This window comes from Canis lupus, chromosome 3 (genome assembly GCF_003254725.2).
Source record: "Canis lupus dingo isolate Sandy chromosome 3, ASM325472v2, whole genome shotgun sequence".
Lineage (NCBI taxonomy): Eukaryota > Metazoa > Chordata > Mammalia > Carnivora > Canidae > Canis > Canis lupus.
Genome location: NC_064245.1, coordinates 41,992,629 through 42,016,432, shown reverse-complemented (window position 1 = coordinate 42,016,432; position 23,804 = coordinate 41,992,629). Strand labels below are relative to the sequence as shown.

Sequence of the window (23,804 nt, the reverse complement as noted above, 5' to 3'; positions counted from 1 at the left end):
AGCACTTGTATAACAGGTGTTGAGCACCAACAAGCGGTTGGAGGTTCAACCATGACCAAGTGAGATATGAGTCCTGCCCTGAGGGGGTGGACAAAGAAGCACCAGCTCCACCTGCAAGTGAAGGAAAGTTGAAGGACAGCCAGAATCAGCAACAGCTATCTCTGGCCATCCAGAGAGAAATCCATTGTCTGGGAGGTGAGATAGTAGACAGCTACAGCTTAGGGGTCCAGAGAAAGATCCAGGCTGTATCCCTCTTTCTTTAAGTCCCTGGGGAAACCAGGTAGGCAGTGCCATGCTGCCCATCCAAGTCTTCAGTGATTAGAGGTCTGCTCCCCATGGACCTTGAATCTTTTCTCTCCCCCTCCTGGTCCCCAGCCTCGGGTTAATTCTGGAGCTCATTCAAGCACTTTATACAGAACTGAGTCTAGGAATTGGTGCAGCACTTTGAGCTGTTTCTAAGATCCACTTAACAATCCAACACACAAACTGCAGAGAAGAAAGGATCCAGCCCTCTTTCCAAAGCCAGGATAGCCAGGACAGAAGTCCAAAGCATTCCTGTGCTCTGGAGGCTATGTCCATGGGCAGACACCTGATGGGGTTCCTCACATATACTCATACCAGGACCTTTACCTGCCCAGTCAATCCTCAGCTTGAGTCTCATTAAGAAGGAAGCAAAAATTATGGTTGATGATGTTGCCAAAGCAGACTTGTGACACATTCACGAGGGAGTTCAGAGACAAGGATCCAGGACTACAAATGCCATTAATGAGTCACGTAGCCATAGGCAGTTCCCTTAGTACTTTGTGTAGCCATCCAGTTTCTTCATAGGCCTGGGGGCTGGGGGCATGAACACACACTCATAGGACAGTAAGGGGTACGAACATGTGAACTTCCTGTTCGTTTTAGGAATCCAAGACCTTAATGCCTGGGAGGAGTCAACAGAGGTGCAGTGGACTCTGTCCAATCTGAGCCTGAGCCTAACCCCTCCACAGGCACTGGGCCCTATCCATGGGGTGGGAGCAAGAGCTCTGCCTCCAGGGTTCTGTGAGCCAAGTGAGTCCAAAGGTAGGATCTCTTAAATCAAGTTAGGCTCCTTGCTAACCCACCCTGAGGCCCCCGACACATTCAAGGGCATTGAACGAGGTGGCAAAAACCCCCAAGTCAGTACTATCTTCTTCTTAGGAATGTCACTCATTCCCTGACATATATTCACTGGAAACAGAACACAAGACATTGTCCAAATCGATCAGTCTTGGGATATGCAGTGCAAGGCCATGCGTACAGGTGGGAAGCGCTGGGACATGGCAAGGTGAGCTCTGCTATCCCTTAGAACCACCCACATCTACTCCCCAGGGCCAGGCTGAAGCTAATGCTGGGTGATCCAGATAGTCATACAAGTGAAGGTGGGGTTTGCAGCTAGAAACAGATGCCTCTATGTAGGCCCATTCTTGTCCATGAGTACTTTTCAGCTCTCAAGAGCCAATACCAACCCCAGTGTGTCTTGCTGCTCCCTGTATCCTCAGCTGGCCCCGTGGGACAAAACCTCCTTGCTAGTGTAGAAACCTCCAGGCTGGAAGTAAAGGCCAATTAACTAGGTCACACTTCTGTCTCAACATAGGATGAGGCTTCTTTTTAGTAAACTAATTTCACTGGCAGGGAACAGAAACCACACTGGAAATACCTTCTGAACAAAACATGCTTCTCCCCATGGAAGGAAGCATGAATTATAAATCAGGAATTTGATAAATGAATGGCAGGCCCACTGAAATTCTGTGTGTGTGATTAATCACTTTGAAAAGCAAGATTATTTTTTTTACAGTAAACACAAACATTTTTTACAACACTGAGAAGGCCTGGAGCCAGGATACCAACATCAATAAAACCCAGGCATTATGGAGCCTCTGTGAGCGACAGAAAAATAAAAATAAAACCCTCATCAAAATAATAACCAAGCTATTCATAAGCTGTCTGTCAATATTGCTCTTGTTTTTCCATCCCTAGGTTGGGCCTGGCTCTCCCCTAATTCCCCTTCCATGACTGGGTGACAAGAGATGGTAAAAGGCAGAGACTTGTCTGCATGTTTTACACACACACACACACACACACACACACACACACACACACCTTTTCATTGTTTCCTAAGAAAATGACTATATAAGTCAATTACTCAGCACATGTCATTTCCTAATTGTTTTTAAGCTTACTGCCTTTACATTCAAGGAATATTTTTAAAAATTAAGTTGTTTATTTTTCTGTAGCATACACAGATGCCTGGGTTTTATAGATATCGGTATCCTGACTACCAGCCTTCTTAGTATGGCAAAATAAGTTTGTTTTTGTGCTTGGGTGGGACCCACCTGACAAAATATAGACCAACAGAAGTAGGTTGGAAGCAGTCGATCATTTCCTTAAGTATATCTGTATTTTATCTGTATTGACATTCTGAATGCTTAGTACATACTACACACTCAGGTGAGATATTTTACTGATAGCTCCCGGCTTGGGGCTGTGTTACCTCTGAGTTATCAACAACCACCCACCTCTCCACCTGCTCTGATGAAGGACAGTAAGGATATGAAAGCAAAGCAAAGCAAAGTGCTAGGGATTTGCATGGTGCACAGAAGACAACCCTGGGGCCAGGGTTTGGAGCATCACATCTGTGAATCCAAAGATCAGGGCCCGAGCGAAGTCTCTATCACTTACTAAAGCAACAATGCTAGGCAACGTACTTATTTGGCTTCTCCCAGGCTGGGGGCAAAGGGGGTTGAGGGCTGGGAGTCCAGATGATGGGGATAGGAAGGGATATTTCCCCCACACTTTCAGCTCTTACTGACAAACTGGAAAACAAAAAACAAAATCCTTGCAAATACACAACTGATTATTCCCTTTCATTTCATAGAGGGAAAAGCATGGACTCTTTCCGGCTGTCTCTAGGGGGCATCAGAATCCAGCACACAGGGACTGTCTCCGCATTCTAGCAATCTACAACAGATACAGGATTTGGCTTTTTCACAGATGCTCACACCATGTTCAGTCTCCTCAAAATCCAATTTTACACCAACCTTGGGGTTCAGCAAAGGCAGGAATTTATATTCAAGTGGCACTAGGTATCAAACAGAAACTCAGAAAATGTTTTTGAGAGTTTTCTAAATAGCTTAATTGAGGTATAATTTACCTACCAAAAACTGTACCCATCCTAAGTATGCAGTGCCATGACCTTCAGTAAATTTTTGCAGCTGTCCCACCAGCACCCCCATGCAGTTTCTGAACATTTCCATGGTGTCAAAGTTCCCTCCCTGTCAAGGGTGGTCAATCTCTGCTCCTGCCCCCAGCCTTCACCAATCTACTTTCTATCTCCATAGTTCTGCTTTTGCTAGAAACTAATAGAATCATACAATGTGCAGCCTTTTGTGCATGGCTTTTTTTCCCAGTTAGCTGAATGTTTCTGAGGTTCACTCATGTTGTTATATTATTGTAGAATAGTATTTCATGTACCACACTTAGTTTATCCATTTATCTGTTTGTTTTTTAAAGATTTTATTTATTTATTCATGAGAGACACAGAGAGAAAGGCAGAGACATAGGCAGAGGGAGAAGCAGACTCCTCACAGGGAGCCGAACGCGGGATTCAATCCCCAGACCTGGGATCACGCCCTAAACTGAAGGCTGACACTCAACAGCTGAGCCACCCAGGCATCCCTCCATTCATCTGTTGATGGACATCTGGATTGTTTCCAGTGGGTTTTTTGGGGGTGGGGGTGGGTGGGCTATAATGAATAATGCTGTTACGAACATTCACATGCAAGTCTTGTGTGGACATGTTTTAATTTCTCTTGGGAAGATACTTGGTAGAGCCTGGAATTGCTGAGTCACATGGTTGAGTCTTTTTTTTTAAAAGTCCCAGGGAAGTGTTAATATGTATCCCTGTTACAACCTAACCTTAGAGTTGCAGGAAGGCAGAATGAAGCACCAAGTGCTGCAACGTCAAGTGGTGGGGTCATGACTTTAGAGGTGCCTAAAATGCACCCAAGAATTTCAAATCTTAGAACTACCTCTGCTTTAAGACTTTTTGGGGCAATGATCCTTGGTGGCATCGAAGAATCCAAAATTTTATCTCATTTTTCTGATGCCATAAGAAAATAAGGTTGTCCAACTCAAGGAATTGTCCAGGTAACAGAAATATTCTGTTTTCTCTTCAAGGGCTTAAAAATAACTCATTTTATAGAAACCTTATACAGGTGTATTACAAAACCCATTTCCTTTTTAAATAGCAGGAAAACTTTGATTTTCTTAATCTCTAAGGTTATTACTCTAGAAACATTATACAGATCGACAGACTGAGTGACATCCTCAAGGAAACCTGGATGTCTGGGTTCTTATGGACACATAGATGAGCTCTACTCCAGCTAAAATGCTTGAATTTCATGTTTGGACAGAACTCAGTGGTTTGGGCTGCTCAGAAGACTTGGAGGTCCGTCTCAGTTCCAGTTTGGAAAGCCATGGTGGTCAGTTACAAAGGATCCCTGTATTATGAATTTGTCTGTTCTCCATCAAAATGAAATGCTATAAAACTCCAATTCTATTGAACCAAATGGAGGCACTTATTTATGTTCTCATTGGCTATAGAAGTTCAAGAAAAATAATACCTTTAAAAATATTTATGTATTTGAGAGAGAGGACAGATTGAGAGAGGGGGGGGAAAAGGAGAGGGAGGGGGGAGAGGGGAGAGAGAGAGACAGAGAGAATGAGCTGGGGGGGAGGGGCAGAGGGACAGGGAGAAGTAGACTCCCCTCTGAGCAGGGAGCCCAACATGGGGCTCGATCCCAGGACCCAGAGATCATGACCTGAGCTGAAGGCCAATGCTTAACTGACTGAGCCACCCAGGGGTCCCAAGAAAAATCATATTTTAAGGCAACAGTGTGACAAGAAAATATTTAGGAAAAAAGGCCTAGTGCTTTGGGGATTCATATATGAGAAAAAGAAGTAACAGGACATAGTAGTGGTATCCAATCTTAGCTACACAGTGAAATTACTTTTTTTGGGTTTTTGAGAAAAATCACTGATGCCTGGATCCCACCCCCCAAACATTCTGACTGAATTGGGAATGAGACTTGGGTTATTGGGATTTTTTTTTTACCTGTCTCCACCCAATATGGTTCTAATGCCAAAGTTTGGGAACCACTGAGATAAAAGTCATCTTGGCTTAAACCAAAGACGCACAGAAATGAAATGTCCGGGCAGCTTTGCTAACACTCCTTCAACTCAAAAGCCTTGAAAACATTCCATACCTAAATTATAACCTCCACGCCTGGGTGCATAACACCTTACGTAATCTAATACCACCAACCTCTCCAGCATTATTTGCCAGACAGGTCCCAGGATGCCCCAACTCGCTGCCTTTGCTCTTGCTGCCCTATCCTAAACTGCCTTCTTCATCCTCTGCTTTCTGAGTATTTCTGGAAACCCTCTGAGGCCCATCTCAAGTGCCACCTCTTCTTGAAAGCCTGTGGGATCTTCTTAATCAGATTCCCTGCCTCTTTTTCATGCTCAGAGCACAGTCCTTTTCTTTCCCTCATAGCTCCTTGCAAGTTTCGCTTTGCACAGTTGTTGGCATTTATCTATTTATCACACTCCTTTCTTCTCTGCCTCTCCCGACTCTTCCCTCCTTGCTAGAGTGAGGAGGGCTGATCAGGAGATGGAACTAAGTCTCTTTCCTAAGTCTGAGGATGCAAAATAAAGAATGGAGTTATTGCTACCAGTCACTTCAGATACAAAGAGCTATGGCAGTGTTCATCACAAGTAAGGATGATTTATACCTTTTTTGGTCATGGGTGAAGAAGGCAGGTGAAAGAACCCAACTCCCACCAAGTGGGGCAAGATTCTCAAGCACCCCAGCTAAAGAGAGGGCCTCTAAGAAGCAACATGCAGGAAGGAAAGGCTGGAAGCCGAGCACCCTCAGAGCTTCAAGGGCCACTGATTAGCAGCAGGGTATGAAAACCTAAGGCCCATTTGCCCTCCCTTGCCATCTAAAATGTTAATGGCAGGACAGGGGCCTGAAGCCTACTTGGACATGGAGGAGTTCCAAACACCTAAGCAATAGCAGGCATCCTTAAAGAGCCTCCACTGGGACTTGAGGTTTTATACAAGTTTCAAAGAATGAGAAATGCATCTTAAATATCCTTGCACATAAAAATTAGTCTTAGTTCTCAGCTACATACAAGGGTTTAGTACTTTTAAGTTAACACATGACTAAAAGGTAATCCCACTGTGTAATCATTCTTAATAAAAATTAAACTCTTGGGGTGCCTGGGTGGCTCAGTCAGGTGAGCATTGGACTCTTGGTTTCAGTTCAGGTCACAATCTCAGGGTTGCGAGATACACCCTTGCTTTGGGCTCAGTGCTCAGCATGTAGTCTGCTGGAGATTCTCTCCCTTTCTCTCTCCCTCCCTTTCTGCTTATCTCTCTCTCAAATCAATCAATCAATCAATCAGAAAAATCAAATTCTCCTTCCAGCTTTCCCTTCTAAGTCTATCACTTGTTCAGCCTGGAAAAAGAAAACGTGCATTGTGTTAATCAGCAGAAAAAGTTGCAAATACTGGTCTGCTAAAAAAAAAAAAAAAAAGTGCTTATGAACACGAGGGACTCTAGAAACACAAGCCTACCTGGAGAGAAAAAAAAATTGCTAAAAATCACTTTAAAATTTAATACAACAGGGGCACCTGGGTGGTTCAGTGGTTGAGTATCTATGTGCCTTTGGTTCAGGTTGTGATCCTGGGGTCCTAGGATCAAGTTCCATATCAGGCTCCCCACAGGCAGCCCGTTTCTCCCTCTGCCTATGTCTCTGCCTCTCTCTGTGTCTCACATGACTAAATAAATAAAATCTTTAAAAATAAAATAAAATTTAATACAATGAATGAAAACCATCACCTCAAAACAGCAGAGCCCCAGCTTGCCATGTAAGTGACTTGGGACACTCTGGGGCTGGGCACAGTGGAGGCCTCCTTGGATTTGCAAGGAGAAAGAAGTTTTTTCTTCTAGAGAATCAGTGTTCCCGGTGGGGAGCACAGTGTGCTTTTCAAGGATGGAATGAAGAGCTGCCCTCTTTAGCTGTATCAGATGATGGAATTTTAAGAATTTAAGACTGACCATGAGTTAGTCTGAGAAAAGCAGGGAGGCTGTAAAGAAACCCTTATGGGGTAACTTTATCCAGTCGGGGTAGATAAATCAGCAAGGACAACCTTTCCCATGACCTTCTCACCTCTTTCTTTCCTAAATTATTTCCCCAAATTCTCTTTGGAAGGAATTTGCTCATTAATGGATATCTCTTTTTATTTCAAAACTTAAATACTGGCAAGAGCTGTATTTAAAGGAAGTATGAAGAGAAAGGTATATATGCAGAGGTACACACTGGCCAACTGCTGGAAAGAAACCATAGCAATAAGCACCAGCTCTTATTTATCTTGTGGTGAAAAGTCTCTGGCTAGTTTAAAATCCCTATCACATAGCATATCTTAGCAGAAAGCAAAAATTCTGCCAGTGGTGTAAATCCTATAGGCTAATCAATAAAATAATTTTGTCAATTAAGATTTCCTTATAACAGGGATTCCTGGGTGGCTCAGCGGTTTGGCGCCTGCCTTTGGCCCAGGGCGCAATCCTGGAGTCTTGGGATCAAGTCCCACGTTGGGCTCCCGGTGTGGAGCCTGCCTTTCCCTCTGCCTGTGTCTCTGCCTCTCTCTGTCTATCATGAATAAATAAAATCTTAAAAAAAAAAAAAAAAGATTTCCTTATAACAAAATAAACTATCCACATGTCACAAATTCACATGTAATTTTTGACATTCTCCAAACCTAACTACTAATAGTCTACTGTTGACCAGAAGTCTTATGATAACATAAACAGTTGATTAACATACTTTGTATGTTATGTGCATAATATACTGCATTCTTACAATGAAGTCAGATGGAGAAAATATTATTTAGAAAAATTATAAGGAAAATACATTTACAGTCTTACACTGTATTTATCCAAACAAAACAAAATAAGTGTTGAAGTGGACCAACATAATTCAAATGATGTTGTTCAAGGGTCAACTGTCTTTTCTTTTTTTTTTTTTTAAGATTTTATTTATTTACTTATTTGAGAGAAAGAGAATGGTGGGGGGAGCAGAGGGAGAGGGACAAGCAGACTCTGCTTTGAGCGTGGAGCTCAAGATCCTAAGATCATGACCTGAGTCAAAATCAAGAGTCGGACATTCAAACAACTGAGCCCCCAGGAGCCCCTGTGATTTTTTTAAAAGATGAAATAGTTTTACATAGTATATAGCATCCTGAGGATAAAAGTCATGTCATAAGCACCTGAGACCCATTCCTATTGCTCTTGGCAAAGAGAACCCCCACTAGCACCCCTGTCTCCTGTTTCCATTGTCACAGTCAGACACGCAGCCCTTGGCTGATGGGTCACAACACCACTTTCCAAAACAGCAATATCCCAACAATAGAGAATCACAGCTGCACGGGATTCTGCCCAAGGAGGTGGGCCATCACACAGGTAGCACCAGCCTTATCTTAACTTCTTCCTTTCTTCTTCGTAACAAGAGAGAGCTCTAACCTTAGTAATGCAGAGTTTTAAAAGCATGCAACTTGTTTTGTAATAGGAGAATGTCAGCTCAGGAAATCTGGAGCACTCACCCCTCCAGCTGTTCCTCTCCTAAGATCTGGCGAAGGTTTTTTAGGAAGGACAGGGAGACCAAGGCATGGGAATGGCGGATCTTCACGTAGCCTGTCACCACCTCGATGAGCCCCATGAAGTTCTCCAGCTCTGAGGCAATGTTATCTGTACAAAGAGGGGGCCATGTTAGTGAGCGTTCGTGTAGCATAAGGTTGACACATTTGGTTTCTCACAAACATGTCTAGAGATTGATTCCGTGGCAGGACATGGTTCCACTGAGGCTCAGGCTGCTGGCACAGGACCTGCCATCTCTGTCAAAAACATTCTTCCTTGGGCTTGACTTTCAACAACCTCTCTTGGGACAGGGCCCCTCAGAGGCAGGGGAAGGAGACTTTCCAGAAGGCTGGGTACTGTAGCTCCCAGGCTGATTAACCGAAGGCAAAATCATAAATACCAGGCTGCCAATTAGCTAAGGCTGACAAATCTAGGGAACGTCTTTTAATACACTCTGTCAACAGACAGCACTGCCTCCCCAATACAAGGGCATGACTAAATGAACAACATTTTCTCGATCTCATTAGGAACCGCCTTTGCTGCATTTCTAGTTCCTAAGATACAGAGATCTATATTTAAAGAGGCTGTCTCACTAAGACTGGAAGAAAACACAACAAAATGTTAACACACTAGGTTATCTGCCAGCGATTTTTATTTTTTTTTTCTTTTTAGAGATTTTATTTATTCATTAGAGACACACACAGAGAGAGAGAGAGAGAGAGAGAGAGAGAGAAGCAGAGACACAGGCAGAGGGAGAAGCAGGCTCCATGTGGGGAGCCCGACATGGGACTCGATCAGGAATCTCCAGGATCAGGCTCTGGGCTGAAAGGCGGCACCAAACCTCTGAGCCACCCGGGCTGCCCTCTGCCGGCGATTTTTCAAAATTCATTTCTGTGCTTCTAAGTTTTCTATGATGCACATGTATGATTTTCCTAACAAGAGGACAGTTGGAAAATAGTTGATAATACTACATATGTGAAAATAACATAAAATCTTCTTTTTTTAATAACATAAAATCTTAAAAAACAAAAACAAAAACAGGGGCAGCCCCGGTGGCGCAGTGGTTTGGCGCCACCTGCAGCCTGGGGTGTGATCCTGGAGACCCGGAATCGAGTCCCACATCGGGCTCCCTACATAGAGCCTACTTCTCCCTCTGTCTGTGTCTCTGCCCCTCTCTCTCTGTGTCTATTAATAAATAAATAAAATCTTAAAAAAAAAAAAGCAGGTGGGTAGCTTAGCTGGTTAAGCATTTGCCTTCGGCTCAGGTCATGATCTGAGAGGGTCCTGGGATGGAGCCCCATGTGGGGCTCTCTGCTCAGCGGGAAGTCTCTTCTCCCTCTGCCCTTCCCCTTCTTGTGCTCTCTTCAAATAAACAAAATCTTAAAAAAAAAAAAACAGCATAACATATACGCACTGTATTTCCCATAATCCTGTTTAGCCTGTCTTTTCCTTGTAGTAAATAAAGAATATAAACTTCAGTTCAACTTATGCCAAAATTATAATAAATACCATAATGAATTTAGTATGGTTCAACTAATGGGATTTTATTGTATATGACTTGTTGAAGGCTTAATGAGAGGTTCTATTTTGCTCTGAATTGATAAAAATAAAAGAATAAGGGTGCTGTCTTGGAGGGCAGGGTACTACTTTTAACGTAAAGTTTAATGGTTTTCTAGAAGAAACTCAAGTTATAAACACTAGAAGTTGCCTGTGGTTGATATTTCAAGGAAAAGATCATGAATTTTAAATGTGGGGCAGGATGTATGCCGTAGTTAAGGCTAGGGATGTCCTTTTCAATGAGATGTCTTTATCACTCTACATCCAGCTGATTTCTCCCATTGGACATAAACAGGAAGACAGATTTCGTCACCAACATGAATATGTACTGATTCCTTCCCAAATTATACTTCGTGGATTTAATTCGTGGATTAAATGTTTATCTTCAGGCTATGAACACTTAGGAAAAAATAAGGGGTAGGTATGAGGTATAGGTACTCAAAGGGTTTTAGGGATGCAGGCATCTTTTTAAAAATTAAGAAATCTAGTAAGAGCAAAAGGGCCAAAACTTCATTATTTATTCATTTTAAGTTGGCTCCAAGCTCAGCATGGAGCCCAATATGGGGCTTAAACTCATGACCCTGAAATTAAGACCTGAGCTGAGGTCGAGAGTCAAATGCTTAACCAACTGAGCCACCCAGGTGCCCAGGAATAAAATTTTAGAAGCATCATAAGGGTAAGAAAATTCTAGCCACACGGAAGCAAAGTTATCTCTGTGGTGGAGGGGTGAAGGGAGTTATGAAAAATGAAGAGTATCAAAAAATCCAAAAGGACTGAACACAAATGTGTTTTTGCCATCTGTAAACCATAAGAGCATAGCTTATTCACCAAACAAACAGTATTAAGGAAAAGTAAATTCAGAGAATAAATAAATCACTCATTTTTCCCCCTCAAATTAAAAATTTCTCTGCAAAAGGATTTAGGAAAAAAAATCCTTTCAACCTCCAGGTCTCCTTACTGCTTTTATTCTAGGTTATGAAACTATCATTGGTTCCTTGACTGAGTAGTCCCAGGGGTGGAGAATTTAAGGCTAGAAGCCATCGTTAGTTTAAGATCAAAAAGGGTTGAAGCTTTAAATATGTGATGACACATGCTAGTATTTTTTGAGGGTAGTCTCCGAAGTAAATGTAGAGATTAACCATACTTTGGGCTTCACAAAATTTTAAAGCAGTATCATTAAACTCTTTCCTTTGCTCAGTCTCAATACCTCCAAGTAATCAAAACTCTTTAGACCTGAAGCCACATGGCTCTGGCCCCAGCTAGAGGCTGCTGAGTCACACCTTTGATCCACCAGCTTCTTTTGGGGCTCCTATGTGTTAGGATGTGCATCTCCTGCATAAGATTGGACTAGCAGAAAGATGAGTGATGACCCTTGGCGTGAATAAATGCTGAGTCAATGGCTACAAAATAGACTCTCTTTCAATCTGTTGTTGTTGTTTTCATCTTGGAGGGAAACTCAAAAAAGAGGTGTTGAGCATGAGGCTCACGCACCATGTTGTTTTTCTAGGCCTGCACTTCAGTTGTGAGTCGTGGGTGGGAGATAAAAGCATCAACAAAAGAAAACCAAGAGATCCAGCCATCTCTTCCAGGGGGATGGAATACTTACTGCCTCGGCGGATATTAATGAGCAAATTGCCCTTGAAGATGGTACATCCTTGGAGCATTTGAGCAGAGGTAACAGAATCAATGGTCTTTGTTTTCTTTTCTTCCTCACAGACCTTGGGACAAGGACCTTCACAAGGGATGCAGTACATGCTGTTGAAGATAAAGAATCAACCAAAAAACAGAGGATGCTATGCTCCTTGCATTAAAAAAATCATGGAGATAATGTTTTTATTCTAAGTTGTTTTTATAGCACACATTACCAAAAGCAACTGTTTTGAAGCACTCAAGTGGGCAAACTGTATCTCATTCTGAAGCTACCCCAGGACAAGCCATTCAAACTGTAACCAAAGGAAGAAAGTGCTTACAAAGGAAGAGCATATTTCTGTTTCCAGACAAAATCTGTGATGCATCCTTAGGGCATGTGGTGTATCATAGGCTGTCGGCTGGTGAGCCAGCTGGTTCCATGTGGGAGAAACAGCCTTGAAGAAAGGACACAGTGGTGGCTCCTCAGGCAAACAGGGCTACTCTCTAATGCTGTGGCTTTGCCCGGGACACCCTGGAGGAGCAGCTGGGAGACTGGACAGGAACAGCAAAGGGTCGTTGGTGTCTTTGCCACTGGACAGGAGTCTGGCTCTTGTGGCCAATATCCCAGCAGAACCCAGGGAGGAGGTTCAAAATACAGGTGGAATAACACAGACCCATTATTGTTCTGCTAAAGTACAGCAGAAATTATTTCTCAACAGTGTTTTGCAGAAACTTGCATATTGATTGGAGAGTTATTTTCATGCATTTGCACTGAAAGCAAGGAACTTCCATTACTTGGTCATGAGCCAAAAGGGTCCAAACACTTTCCCAAACATGATGCAGACCTCCAGGAGTCAGGGATTAGAGAGTGAGCTTGGCATTTCTCCAGCTTCCCTACCATCATTTAAGAAATAGCAGACAAAATGCTAATCTGGCTGCTGAACCACAAGACCCAGGATCAAAGGTGTGTTGATTTCCAAACAAATGATACAATCTTATGGCATTTGTGTGTAATAAATAGTATGGTGAACTGGACAGCCAGGTCTGTTTACATTATTGTTCTTGACTGATCTTTTAAACTTCACAAGGGTAAGTAAAAAACATTCAAGCAAACAGTGTAAGTGATAGCTTATGTGAGAAAGTCTTTGATGTGAAAGTCTTTTTTTTTATTTTTTAAATGAAACCTTACTGGATATCTAAGGCAAAGATGCAGGGGTTTGTTTTGTTTACAGACTTATAGGTAAACAAAATTTCCCTGTGATTTTCCTATTTTGTGTTGGGAGAATGCCAGGCAAGGTTTCCCAAGGAAGTGGGCCAACCACAGAAATATTTCTCTTTCCTGTAACATCAAACACAACCTTCTTATTTCTACTGTGGATAATAGCTTTCCTTCAGCACTTTTTATGTTTTTGGTTTTTGATTTCTTCTAACTCACCTATGCATCATCCAATGCCCCCATCCTCCCTTTTAAAAATTTTTATCCTGAGATATACATTCACAGAAAGTTACAAGAGTACAGAAAGATCCCTTGTACCCTTTACCTAGTTTCCCCTCATGGTTTCATCTTATGGAAATATAATGCAATATCAAAACCAGGAAATTAACACTGGTGCAATGTACGTGTAACTCCACATCACCTCATCTCTTGTGTCCTCTTCATGTGGTCAAGATATAGAAGTACTTCAGGAAGATTTCCCATAGAGCCACCCCCTATTCTCCTATTGCTAACTCCTTCCTGGCAACCACTAATCTGTTCTCTACTACTGCATTTTTGTCATCTCGAGACTGTTATATAAATGGCGTTCTATATATGTGACCTTTTGAGATCAGCTTTTTTTTTCCCTCACACAGCAGCAGAATGTCCTTGAGGCCTCTGCAAGTTGTGTATTTCAACAGTTTGCTCCTTTTTATTGCTGAGCAATAGTCCATGGCATGGATGTACCACAGACTGCTTAACCATTTACCTACTGTAGAACATCTGACTTGTTTTCAAGTCCTTGGCTATCACCAATGAAGCTGCTAGGAACAACTGTGTACACGTTACATGGACATATATTTTCACTTCTCTGGGCTGAGTGTCTATGAGTGTAATTTTTAGGTCATATGTTAAGTGTATGTTTAGTTTTCCCTGACATTTTATTCAATAGAAATTTCTGAACCCAACACCTTTGCTAAAATGTCTTGGAATCTTCTAGTACTTTAAAAATGTTTTTCTAAGGAAGTGCTTTGATTACATGTTTATAGATTAACCTTCCTTGAATCCATTCTGGTACAGAGAGGGCATAAACAGCATTAATAAATATTTTAAACTCCATGTCAAATAGGCTGAGAGTGGAATTTATTCTTTCTTGTTGGTGTTTTATTTTAAAATAGAAGAGGTATTATCTATAGCTTTGAACAGACTCTAAGAACCAGAAGGGAAAATAACAGCTCGATTCTTTGAAAATGCACCACAGTGGGAGAAACAACATTGCTGAAATGCACAGCACTCCCCTCCTTCTGGCCCCACTACATTACAGGACAATGTATCCCCAGGACAAAGACGGTACACCCCCAGTTCATGCACCAGCTGCCCCATCTCTGCTCCCACCCCCAGGAGGAACTGTGGCATGGCCCCAGGGTACTGGGAAAGCCCTCCTAAATTCTAAGGTTGCCAATAAACGTGAGTAAAATGTGGCAGATTTATTCTGGGTGGAATATGTTTACAGTTCATTGGGACTCCTTGGCACACTTATCTTTTTAAGAAGTATTCAGAATAATTTTTGTTATTACAATAGTAAAGACATTATAACAGGTGGAAAGTTGTTTTGTGTCTAATATTGAGAAGGACTGTGAGTTTTTCTCTTTGGTTTGAAGATGAAGGAAGCATTTGGCCCATTGCAACTGAACTATTCTTTCCTAAAAGTTCTCTGCTCTACATAGAGGAGGAAAGAGCTCGAGGACCCCAAACCTCTGGTCTTCCTTTGTGTCCAGGGCTACAGTTCTATATTTTATAACAATGTCACTATTGCTTTTTCAAAAACATAAACCAACAACAAATTTACAGAAGTCCAGCTGGCATACACAAGAGGGATGCTGTGTGCTGTAAAGAATGTCTTTGCTTCCCAAGTAAGTCTCAGCATTCAGGAAAGAAAATGAGAGAGACAGAGAAAACCAAGCAAAGGTGATGGTGGAGGAAGTGAGAGATGAACAGGTACTGATGGACAGTACGGTTACTTTGAGCTCCTGGCTACTCTTCATGGCTGTGAGTGTGGGCACAGGATGGAGTTTGTGCTAACACTTTTAGGACTCTGGCTGCCTCAAGGACGCTGTTTGGGGCTTGGCTTGTCCTTCCTTCCTGCACTCCCAAAGACTTCACAAGGCTGGTGCAGAGTAGCACCAGGAGTGGGACAACCTAAATCTACGAGTCCTCCCAGCTCTCCCTCACACCCAGCACCCCTTGATTGGCAGGCAGCCTGGCCAGTGCAGGGAGGGGAGATGTGTGACCTCCAGGTACCGAGGGCCAGCAAATCAGGTACTTAATTTCCAATGGCCAGGCAGTATACTTCCAAAAGGCAATATAAAACAAGCTGATGGGGTGGGGGAAGCAATTGCTCCTGGAATCTCATATAAAATGTCAGTTATGTCAGCCCTCTGGAGTGGACCCATTGTCCTTAACCGTTCCCCAGGGGGGCAGCGGGTGGAGTGGGGGGGGGTGCACTGCGTGACTGACCTCTGACTGCCATTGCGGATGAACCCAGAGGGGCACTCCTGCATGCACTCGCCGTCATGGATCACGAACCCCTCGGAGTCGCTGCTCTCGGCGCTGGGGATGTTGGCGCAGAAGTCGCGGTCCACGCAGCGCCAGCCCTCAAAGCGGTAGGTGTTGGGCGGGCAGGTGGGCACGCAGACGCCTGCGTAGTAGTAATGCCTGCAGGCCACACAGGCCGTATCGTTGTCCGGCGCGCTGCAGCTGCCCAGACACTCGGGGTGACAACACTCGTTGTTCTCCGTGCACGCCCGCTTCCCGCAAGCGCTCGGGCACACTGTGGGGGCAGAGGGGACAAACAGGTGAGCCTAGCAGGGGTTGGACAGCCTTCTCTGGGCTGGACCTGCTTTGTCCTTGGGGCACTGGCCCAACCAGGTCGCCCTGGTGACAGACAATCGCCTATGCACCCACCCACTTACCCACGAAATCCACACATGGAGCATCTCCCGGCTCCCCAGCCTGTGGTAAACTCGCACTGACAGTATATTACAGAGCATATCCACAGTTTCATTAAGGCAGGGAGAAAATACTCTGCATTTGGAGTCCAAGGTTTAAAGTCTAGCCTCTCCTATTTACTCCCTGTTTGCTCCTGGTGAGTCACTAACTTCTCTGACCTTGATCCTCACTTTTCACATCTATAAATTGGGGGTAGTGATATCCACATTAGAGGTTTGCCTGAGGCCAAGTGATAATGTAGTAGCCCTGTGGGAACAATACAGCATATTATTCCTTTTAAGAGCCTCATGCACTGTTCATTCTGCATTTTTTTTTATTCTGCATTTTTAAAAAGACTTCCTTCCTTCCTTCCTTCCTTCCTTCCTTCCTTCCTTCCTTCCTTCCTTCCTTCCTCCCTCCCTCCCTCCCTCCCTCCTTCCCTCCTTCCCTCCTTCCCTCCTTCCCTCCTTCCCTCCCTTCCTTCTTGAGAGACATAGAGGGAGAAGCAGGCTCCTCGCAGGGAGCCTGATGTGGGACTTGATCCCAGACTTGGTATCATGACCTGAGTGGAAGGCAGACTCTCCACCGCTAAGCCACCCAGGCATCCCCATTCTGCATTTTGAATGTGTTCCTTGAAATACCTTGAAAAGCCTTAGTGTGCACAAATGATTCTTTTAAAAATTATTTTATTACATATATTAGTAAAAATATTTAAAAATAACTTAAAAATCATTTGTTTTTAAAATGATTAAACTAGAAATATAGTAAAGTTGATACTATTTGGGTTTACAAAATGGCTTTAGAAAAGTTTGTGTCTGGGGATCCCTGGGTGGCGCAGCAGTTTGGTGCCTGCCTTTGGCCCAGGGCGCAATCCCGGAGACCCGGGATCGAATCCCACATCGGGCTCCCGGTGCATGGAGCCTGCTTCTCCCTCTGCCTGTGTCTCTGCCTCTCTCTCTCTCTCTCTCTCTGTGACTATCATAAATTAAAAAAAAAAAAAAAGAAAAAAGAAAAGAAAAGTTTGTGTCTGCTTGTGTATCAATGGTCTTACTCCAAAAAATGATGGTTTTAACCTATTCACATATTCTAACCTATTATATATTCAAGAAGTCCCTGTGTCTGATTGTTATTCTCAAAATTAAAAAAAAGGGGGAGGTTGGGCAGTGTCTCCCAGCCCAGAGGACTCACAGTATATTACAAACCATCTTTTCTGAGCCACTCTGCTAAACTTAAGTGAAAACAGTGTCTAAAAATCAGAGATCCATAATTCATGTCCCAAGTAGATGAGCTGGCATTTTATTTCCATAACGACGACGTAATGATCACACTCTATGGGGCTGTTAGCCTCACTAGCAAATAAAGTATAAATCAACAAAATATGAAATCTGGTTTGCATTATATGTTTCCTACTTTTTCTTGAGCTGGGAAACAACACAAAATTATTTAAATATATATATTATTTACTCTGAAATGCATTATTTAGTGACGATTCTATCATTGTTTTTCCTTATAAACAAAATACGTGCTCAAAAAAATCAGAGATCACAAATAAGATATGAAAATATACAGCACATCTAGTCCATCTGCCCCCAACGCCCACTTTATCAATATATTCATGTGGATTCCCCCAGGTCCCTTCTTATACATGTGCATGTACATATAAATATCTACAAAAAAGGAACAAATCATCCTGAAACCTTTTCTCTTTTTTTTGGCATAATATACTGTGAATTCCATAATCACTTAACAGCTGCATTGCATCTCACAGTATAGTTTAAGTTATAAAGTGTCTCCTACTATGAAACATTTTGTTTATTCCCAACATTTTATTAATATAATGAACACTGCAGTCTTCATGAGAATCTTTAATTATTTACTTAGGATAAATTTCCAGAATTGACCTGGCCAGATCAAACTGTCCTTTGCAGTTTCTACCAATTTACACCCCACTAACTGCATCCAAGAGCTATTTTACTGCAAATAGGTGAATTTAAAAATGAACATCAGAACTTGGACATTCAAATGAATAGTCACCTCTGAAGAAAACAGATAAATTCTCATGATACTCTCAAGCTTCTTAAAATAATATTGCAAGTTTCTCCTTTGAAATTATCCTTTGGCAGAGACCATAGGTTGGCTTCCATTATTTATTCTTTTTATCTATTTTGGTAATAGGACCTTGATTTTTAATTGGGCATTTTGCCACTCAGGTAGATATTATATCTCCTAGTCTCTCTCATAGCTAGAAGTGACGTCTGTCCTAACTAGTGAGATATAATAAAACTTTTTTGGCTGGTACTTACCGGAAAGTTCCTTCAAACAGAGTGAGCATGCCCTTCCTTCTTGCCAGCTAGGATGCAGAAGCAATGCATCAAGCTCAACTAGCCATCTTGGACATGAGATAGCCCATTAAGAAGGTGGAACAAGAGGGAAGCCTGGGTGGCTCAGTGGTTGAGCATCTGCCTTCGGCCTGGGGCCTGATCCCAGTGTCCCAGGATCGAGTCCCAGAATTGAGTCCCATATCAGGCTCCCCACAGGGAGCCTGCTTCTCCCGCTGCCTGTGTCTCTGCCTCTCTCTCTCTGTGCTCCCTCTCTGTGTCTCTTGCATGAGTAAATAAGTTCTTAAAAAGAAAATAAGGTGGAACAAGACAAAAGGATCTTGGTCCCCCAAAATGCTAACCCTGAACTGCCTACCTCTAGACTTTTCTATATGAGAGAGAAATAAAAAAGTTTTATCTTATTTATGTGCCTGCTATTCATTAGATTCAACTGAAAAAATCCTGAGACACACCTTCAGGGCTACTTATAAGCAAAGAAGAAAACCATTCCTGTTGGTTTATATTGCTTTTGTTTACCAGAATTGCCTCAGTGACTTCTGGCTATTTCCAAAAACTAAGCTACCCAATACATAACAAGGAGAAAGTATCTCTGAGCACAGCAAAAATAGTATGTGTTATAGATAGTTCCAAAAATGTGGCGATACATCTATTGTCCACCAAGGTGATAATCTTGAAGAGTGTAACATTAATTTGAATTTACAAGCCTAGTATTATCTGTAGTAAATGTGAGCGCGCAGGTGCGCGCACACACACACACACACACACACACACACACACTACTATCAGATCTCATACCTGAAGACATTTAATATTATCAAATAGATTCAACAACTACTTAATTTTAAATATATCCATTATGGAGGTAACTCCAAGGCTCAAGATCTAAAGAGACAAGCTGTCTCTCTTTTAGTACGGGGTTTTAAAGTAATAAGAGGAACATAAGTCCATTTATCCTTAGTTGTTGATCCACTTAGCAACATGCTGCACCTGTGTGCCAGACCCTGCCCTCAAGGAATGGGCAATATGCCAGCTAAGTACAGGGGTGAGTGGAGGTTCATGGCATGTTCTGGGCACCAGGGACAGTTTTGAAGAGGTGCTGAGGCTGGAGCTGAAAGGTGAAAGACAAGGAGGATAAGAATAAAGAAGAGCACAGATGAGATCACATGGGAATGTGTGTAAAGGCAGTCCAGTGACTGTGGTGGGAGGACCAGGTACCTGTGAAGATAGCAGGGGGCTAGATGCTGACTGGTGGCTGACAGGCATCACTGAAGATCCTAAGCAGAACACGGTCAGATTTTCAAATTGGGAAGGTTGTTGGGCAATAGCACAGAGGTTACAATGACCAGAGGGGGCAGAACTGACAGAGAGGGATCAGGTGAGGGGAGAGGAGAGATATAGGCTTGTCCTGCTGCCCCTATGAGGTTTATGATATAACAGACCCATGGGTTCATGTGGCTAAAATGAAACTGGCTGAAGAACCCTGTGTTCAGTCTCTAGGGTCAGCACCAACCAGCTGTGTGGAGCAGACACCCCACTAGAAGCACTGAAGTCCCTGGCAGGTGCTCTCAGGCATCAGCCACCACCATGCTTGGTGACTGGAGGAAGGGAAAATTGATTAAGGATCTTACACTCATCAGGCAGCCTGGGTGGCTCAGCGGTTTAGTGCTGCCTTTGGCCCAGGGTGTGATCCTGGAGTCCCAGGATTGAGTCCCACATTGGGCTCCCTGCATGGAGACTGCTTCTCCCTCTGCCTGTGTCTCTGCCCCTCTCTCTCTCTCCTCTCTGTTTCTCATGAATAAATAAATAAAATCTTAAAAAAAAAAAAGGATCTTACACTCATCAACAGAGCCTAAGTGGGACCAATATCTGCTTGCAAAGCCCCCTTTCCCTTACTTATAATTTAAATTACATGCAATGTAAAATCTTAAGTAACAGACATTAATACTAAATAGTATGAAAAACTCAAGAGCATTGAAAAGAATAGAAAAAAATATCCCTGTGCACATGCTGGGAATTGGCTTTCCCCAGATGGAAATGTTGGGCATTTCCAGCAGGAGAAAGAAAGGAAAAAAAAAATCCAAAACCCTGACAAAGTATCTGCAGATATATTTTGCATTCCATTCCCCATTCCAATGGAAATGGCATCTCTGGGCAGTGGTCCTCTGAGACCCTTCAAAGGCACATGTTACATGAAACTCCATGGTCAGTCAGTTCTTGCCACAAGTAGCACACAGGTTGGGGAATTAGGGTTCTGTTTTAGCAATGAGAGCTGCCTTCAGAAGGAATTTCAGCAAAGCTTAAATTAGGTAAAATCATGTTATTTATAAGCAGAACAATTCCTCTTAAAGGGATCACAAATCAAGGGGTTCCTTATGCGAGGGGAATAAAAATGGAATGTGATGGGGAAGGAGGAAAAAGGAGAGAGGTGACTTGTTTGCTGGACAAAAAATGGAAAGAGGCTGCTCCAGGGACAGAAGCTGGTGTTCCCCCGGCTGCCACAGAATCAGAGGATTCTGGGAGGCAGGAGAACATGTGGGAAGTTCAGGACTAGAGTCCTGGAGTCAGCCCCAGAAGCCTGCTGTAAATTTTGTCTCATTTCAATGTATATAAATATTATTAGTGTTTAGGACTATTAAGGGATTTCTCAAAAAGCCCCGGTCAGTGCATCTCGCCAGCAGATGGATGGCTGCTCCATACAAATGCCAAAACTTAAAATTTAGTTCAGTTACCAAATTTCCAATTACAGAGCTATGGGAGACAGGAAGGGAACCTCTTCCCTGGCTTCCATGAAGAAGGAGCACACCTAATGTGATTAAAGGCATTTCTACTTTTCCAAATAAAAGGAAAATGGAAGCTGCTATAAACTAACAGATATACAGGGGAAAAGCAAATTTATTTTGCTCACAAGATCCTTCTACTTATTGGAATTCTTAGGATGACCAAGAATAAAAACAATAGCCGATCTAAATTGTCAGAAAAGCTAAGGCATGTCCCACATCTACCACTGAAAGGACTGATTTGGGTTCACAGTCACATAAAAATGAGGCGCTGCATATAAAAGCTCATTCTCTTCATTCTTGAATGGGAAATAAGTCACACATCAGCCTTTAACTCTCTCTCTCCCCAGTGTCCTTATATTCAGTAAGTTCTTTCTAGGGATTTTTAAAATTATTTATTTATTTATTCGTAAGAGACACAGAAAAAGAGGCAGAGACATGGGCAGAGGGAGAGGTAGGCTCCTTGCAGGGAGCCCATTGTGGGACTTGATTCCAGGACCTCAGGATCAGGACTTGGGCCACAGGTAGATGCTCAACCACTGAGCCACCCAGGAGTCCCTGGTTTGTTTTTGGTTTTGTTTTTTAAACATTTACTTTTGTTCTTGCCCGTGAGTTAACAAACTTTACTCAAAAGCAACCATTTAAAAAATGTATATGATTATAAAGTGTTCTGTTGGAAGGGAAAAGAAGGTAGGAAACTCAACCTCTTCTCAAGGAACAAAAAATGGAAAGGGGGCCACTTAGTCACAATTTTATCCCAAATAACTTCTAAAGAATAGAAACAGGTTCGTGGATGTCTGAATGACGTCAAACTTCTGACTCAGAACACAGGTTAGTTTAAAGACAATGATTTCTTGGCTACCTTAAGTGACACACCACTGTTCCATTTAAAAAAAAAAAAAGATGCCTTTCCTAACTCCAGGAAAGTGCACTTCAACTCCAAAGTGCATCAGAGACATACAGGGGCCAGAGAAATTTTATGGTTTTCTTGTTCTGCCAGGGGAGGAGCTGATTCCATAAGATACCATGGAGGGCCGGGGGAAGTGAAAGACACCAGCTATGTCAGCTGAATGCCCAAGTCCACTCAAGGCTGTCAACATTGTCCTCCAGGTATTACTTAGCCATAGGTGAAGGGATGAGAAAGGTTCCTTTTGACTGTTAAATATCATCAGCCTTATGAGCCAGGCCCTAGGCTAGGTCCTGACAAGCATAAGACAGCCAGCCCTCCTAGGGCTCCCCACCCAGAGGGCAGGCAATGGTTGTATCAAGAGGGGCAAGCAAGGGACCAGTGAGGAGGGCTTTCTAGGAGAAGGGACTGCCAGACCCAAGCTTGAAAAGCCAGCAGGAGCTAGCAGGTGTTGGTGGGGCTGATGGGAAGCATGGGCCAAGAGAACCAGACTCAGGATTAATGTGTGACCGACCAAGGTTTTCAGGACTGGAGGGGTGCAGGAGACAGAGAGGGAAGAGGGTGACACGGGAGGTAGAGAGACTTGAGGAGGGCCTTTTAACCCACAAGTAGGAGTTTGGAGGATCATTTTGGATGCTGAGTGGGAAACAGGATAGACAGGTGGCCCACAGAGTTGCAGTAGCCATCTCCATGAGCCATGATGCTGGTCTAGATCAAGGACGCGGTGATGCAGGTGAGGGGAAGCAGGCAGATTCAAGATACATCTGGAGAATGTGGGAAGTGTAGTGAGCTTTTGTGTTTTAGAGGGACAGAAAGATAAGTTCAGTCAGAGATGTGTTGCTTGGTGTTCACTGGATACTTTTACCACATAAAATAACCTTCAATCTGTCCTCCCTTTTATCCTCATGCACATACTCCTCCCTACCCATCACCCCAAAGCAAAGAGCTCTATCAATGGGAGCAGAGTGGCGAGGAGCATCAAGGTTTCCCTAGTTCAGGGAGAGCTGCTATATTTTATCCCAGTGTATTAGTCTGGAGTTCTCTAAATAAGTCAGCTAGCATGGAAAAGCAGGCTTATGTGAAAATGCTTAGAGGCCATAAATAAAACTAAATAACCCTGGTACCACACTATATGTGAGCTACACACATACATGTATTGTGTGTGTATGTGTATATATATGTATATGTATATATACACACACATATATATATGTGTACACACACCACACACACACACACACACACACACACACACACACATATATATATATATATAGCAAAGCACAATTTTCTCCAAAGGAAGACAAGAAGAATCGACTGTCAAGTTTCTTAACATCCTGAGAACTGGCAAATGGAAAACTCTAGAGAACCACTGCTTAGAAATTCCAGGTGGAGCTTAAAACAACTCCAAGATAAGCTTCTGCCTAGAAAATGATATTGAGTAAGCCAAATCAGTTACCAACAGAAAAAGAAAGTTCCAGTGGCAACCCATGTCTTAAATGTTCACAAAAGAAGTCACATTTGCAACAATGTTTCTCCTCTCTATGCCAAAAGAAACCTCCTCCTGTGCTGGGGAAAACATTCCAACACAGTAGCAGCCAGAAAGAGAGACATTTTAATGGTTACAATCATGAAGATACTTGGTCTTCTCTTTTGGATCAAAAGTATTCAGTGCGCCCACTGGAAAGGTT

At 42.9% G+C, this 23,804-nt stretch overlaps 1 protein-coding gene across 2 annotated transcripts in view; it reads right to left on the bottom strand.

Annotated features, from left to right (window-relative positions):
• The window catches only part of IGF1R (insulin like growth factor 1 receptor), a 302,920-nt gene that overhangs the window by 55,288 nt on the left and 223,828 nt on the right, over positions 1-23,804 (bottom strand). For both annotated transcript variants that reach the window (XM_025438072.3, XM_049108436.1), the window contains exons 3-5: positions 15,620-15,932; positions 11,885-12,033; positions 8,688-8,832 (exon numbers count right to left, since the gene is read on the bottom strand). In XM_025438072.3, the coding sequence (XP_025293857.1) occupies positions 8,688-8,832; positions 11,885-12,033; positions 15,620-15,932 (607 nt within the window). The remainder of the gene's footprint in view (positions 1-8,687; positions 8,833-11,884; positions 12,034-15,619; positions 15,933-23,804) is intronic.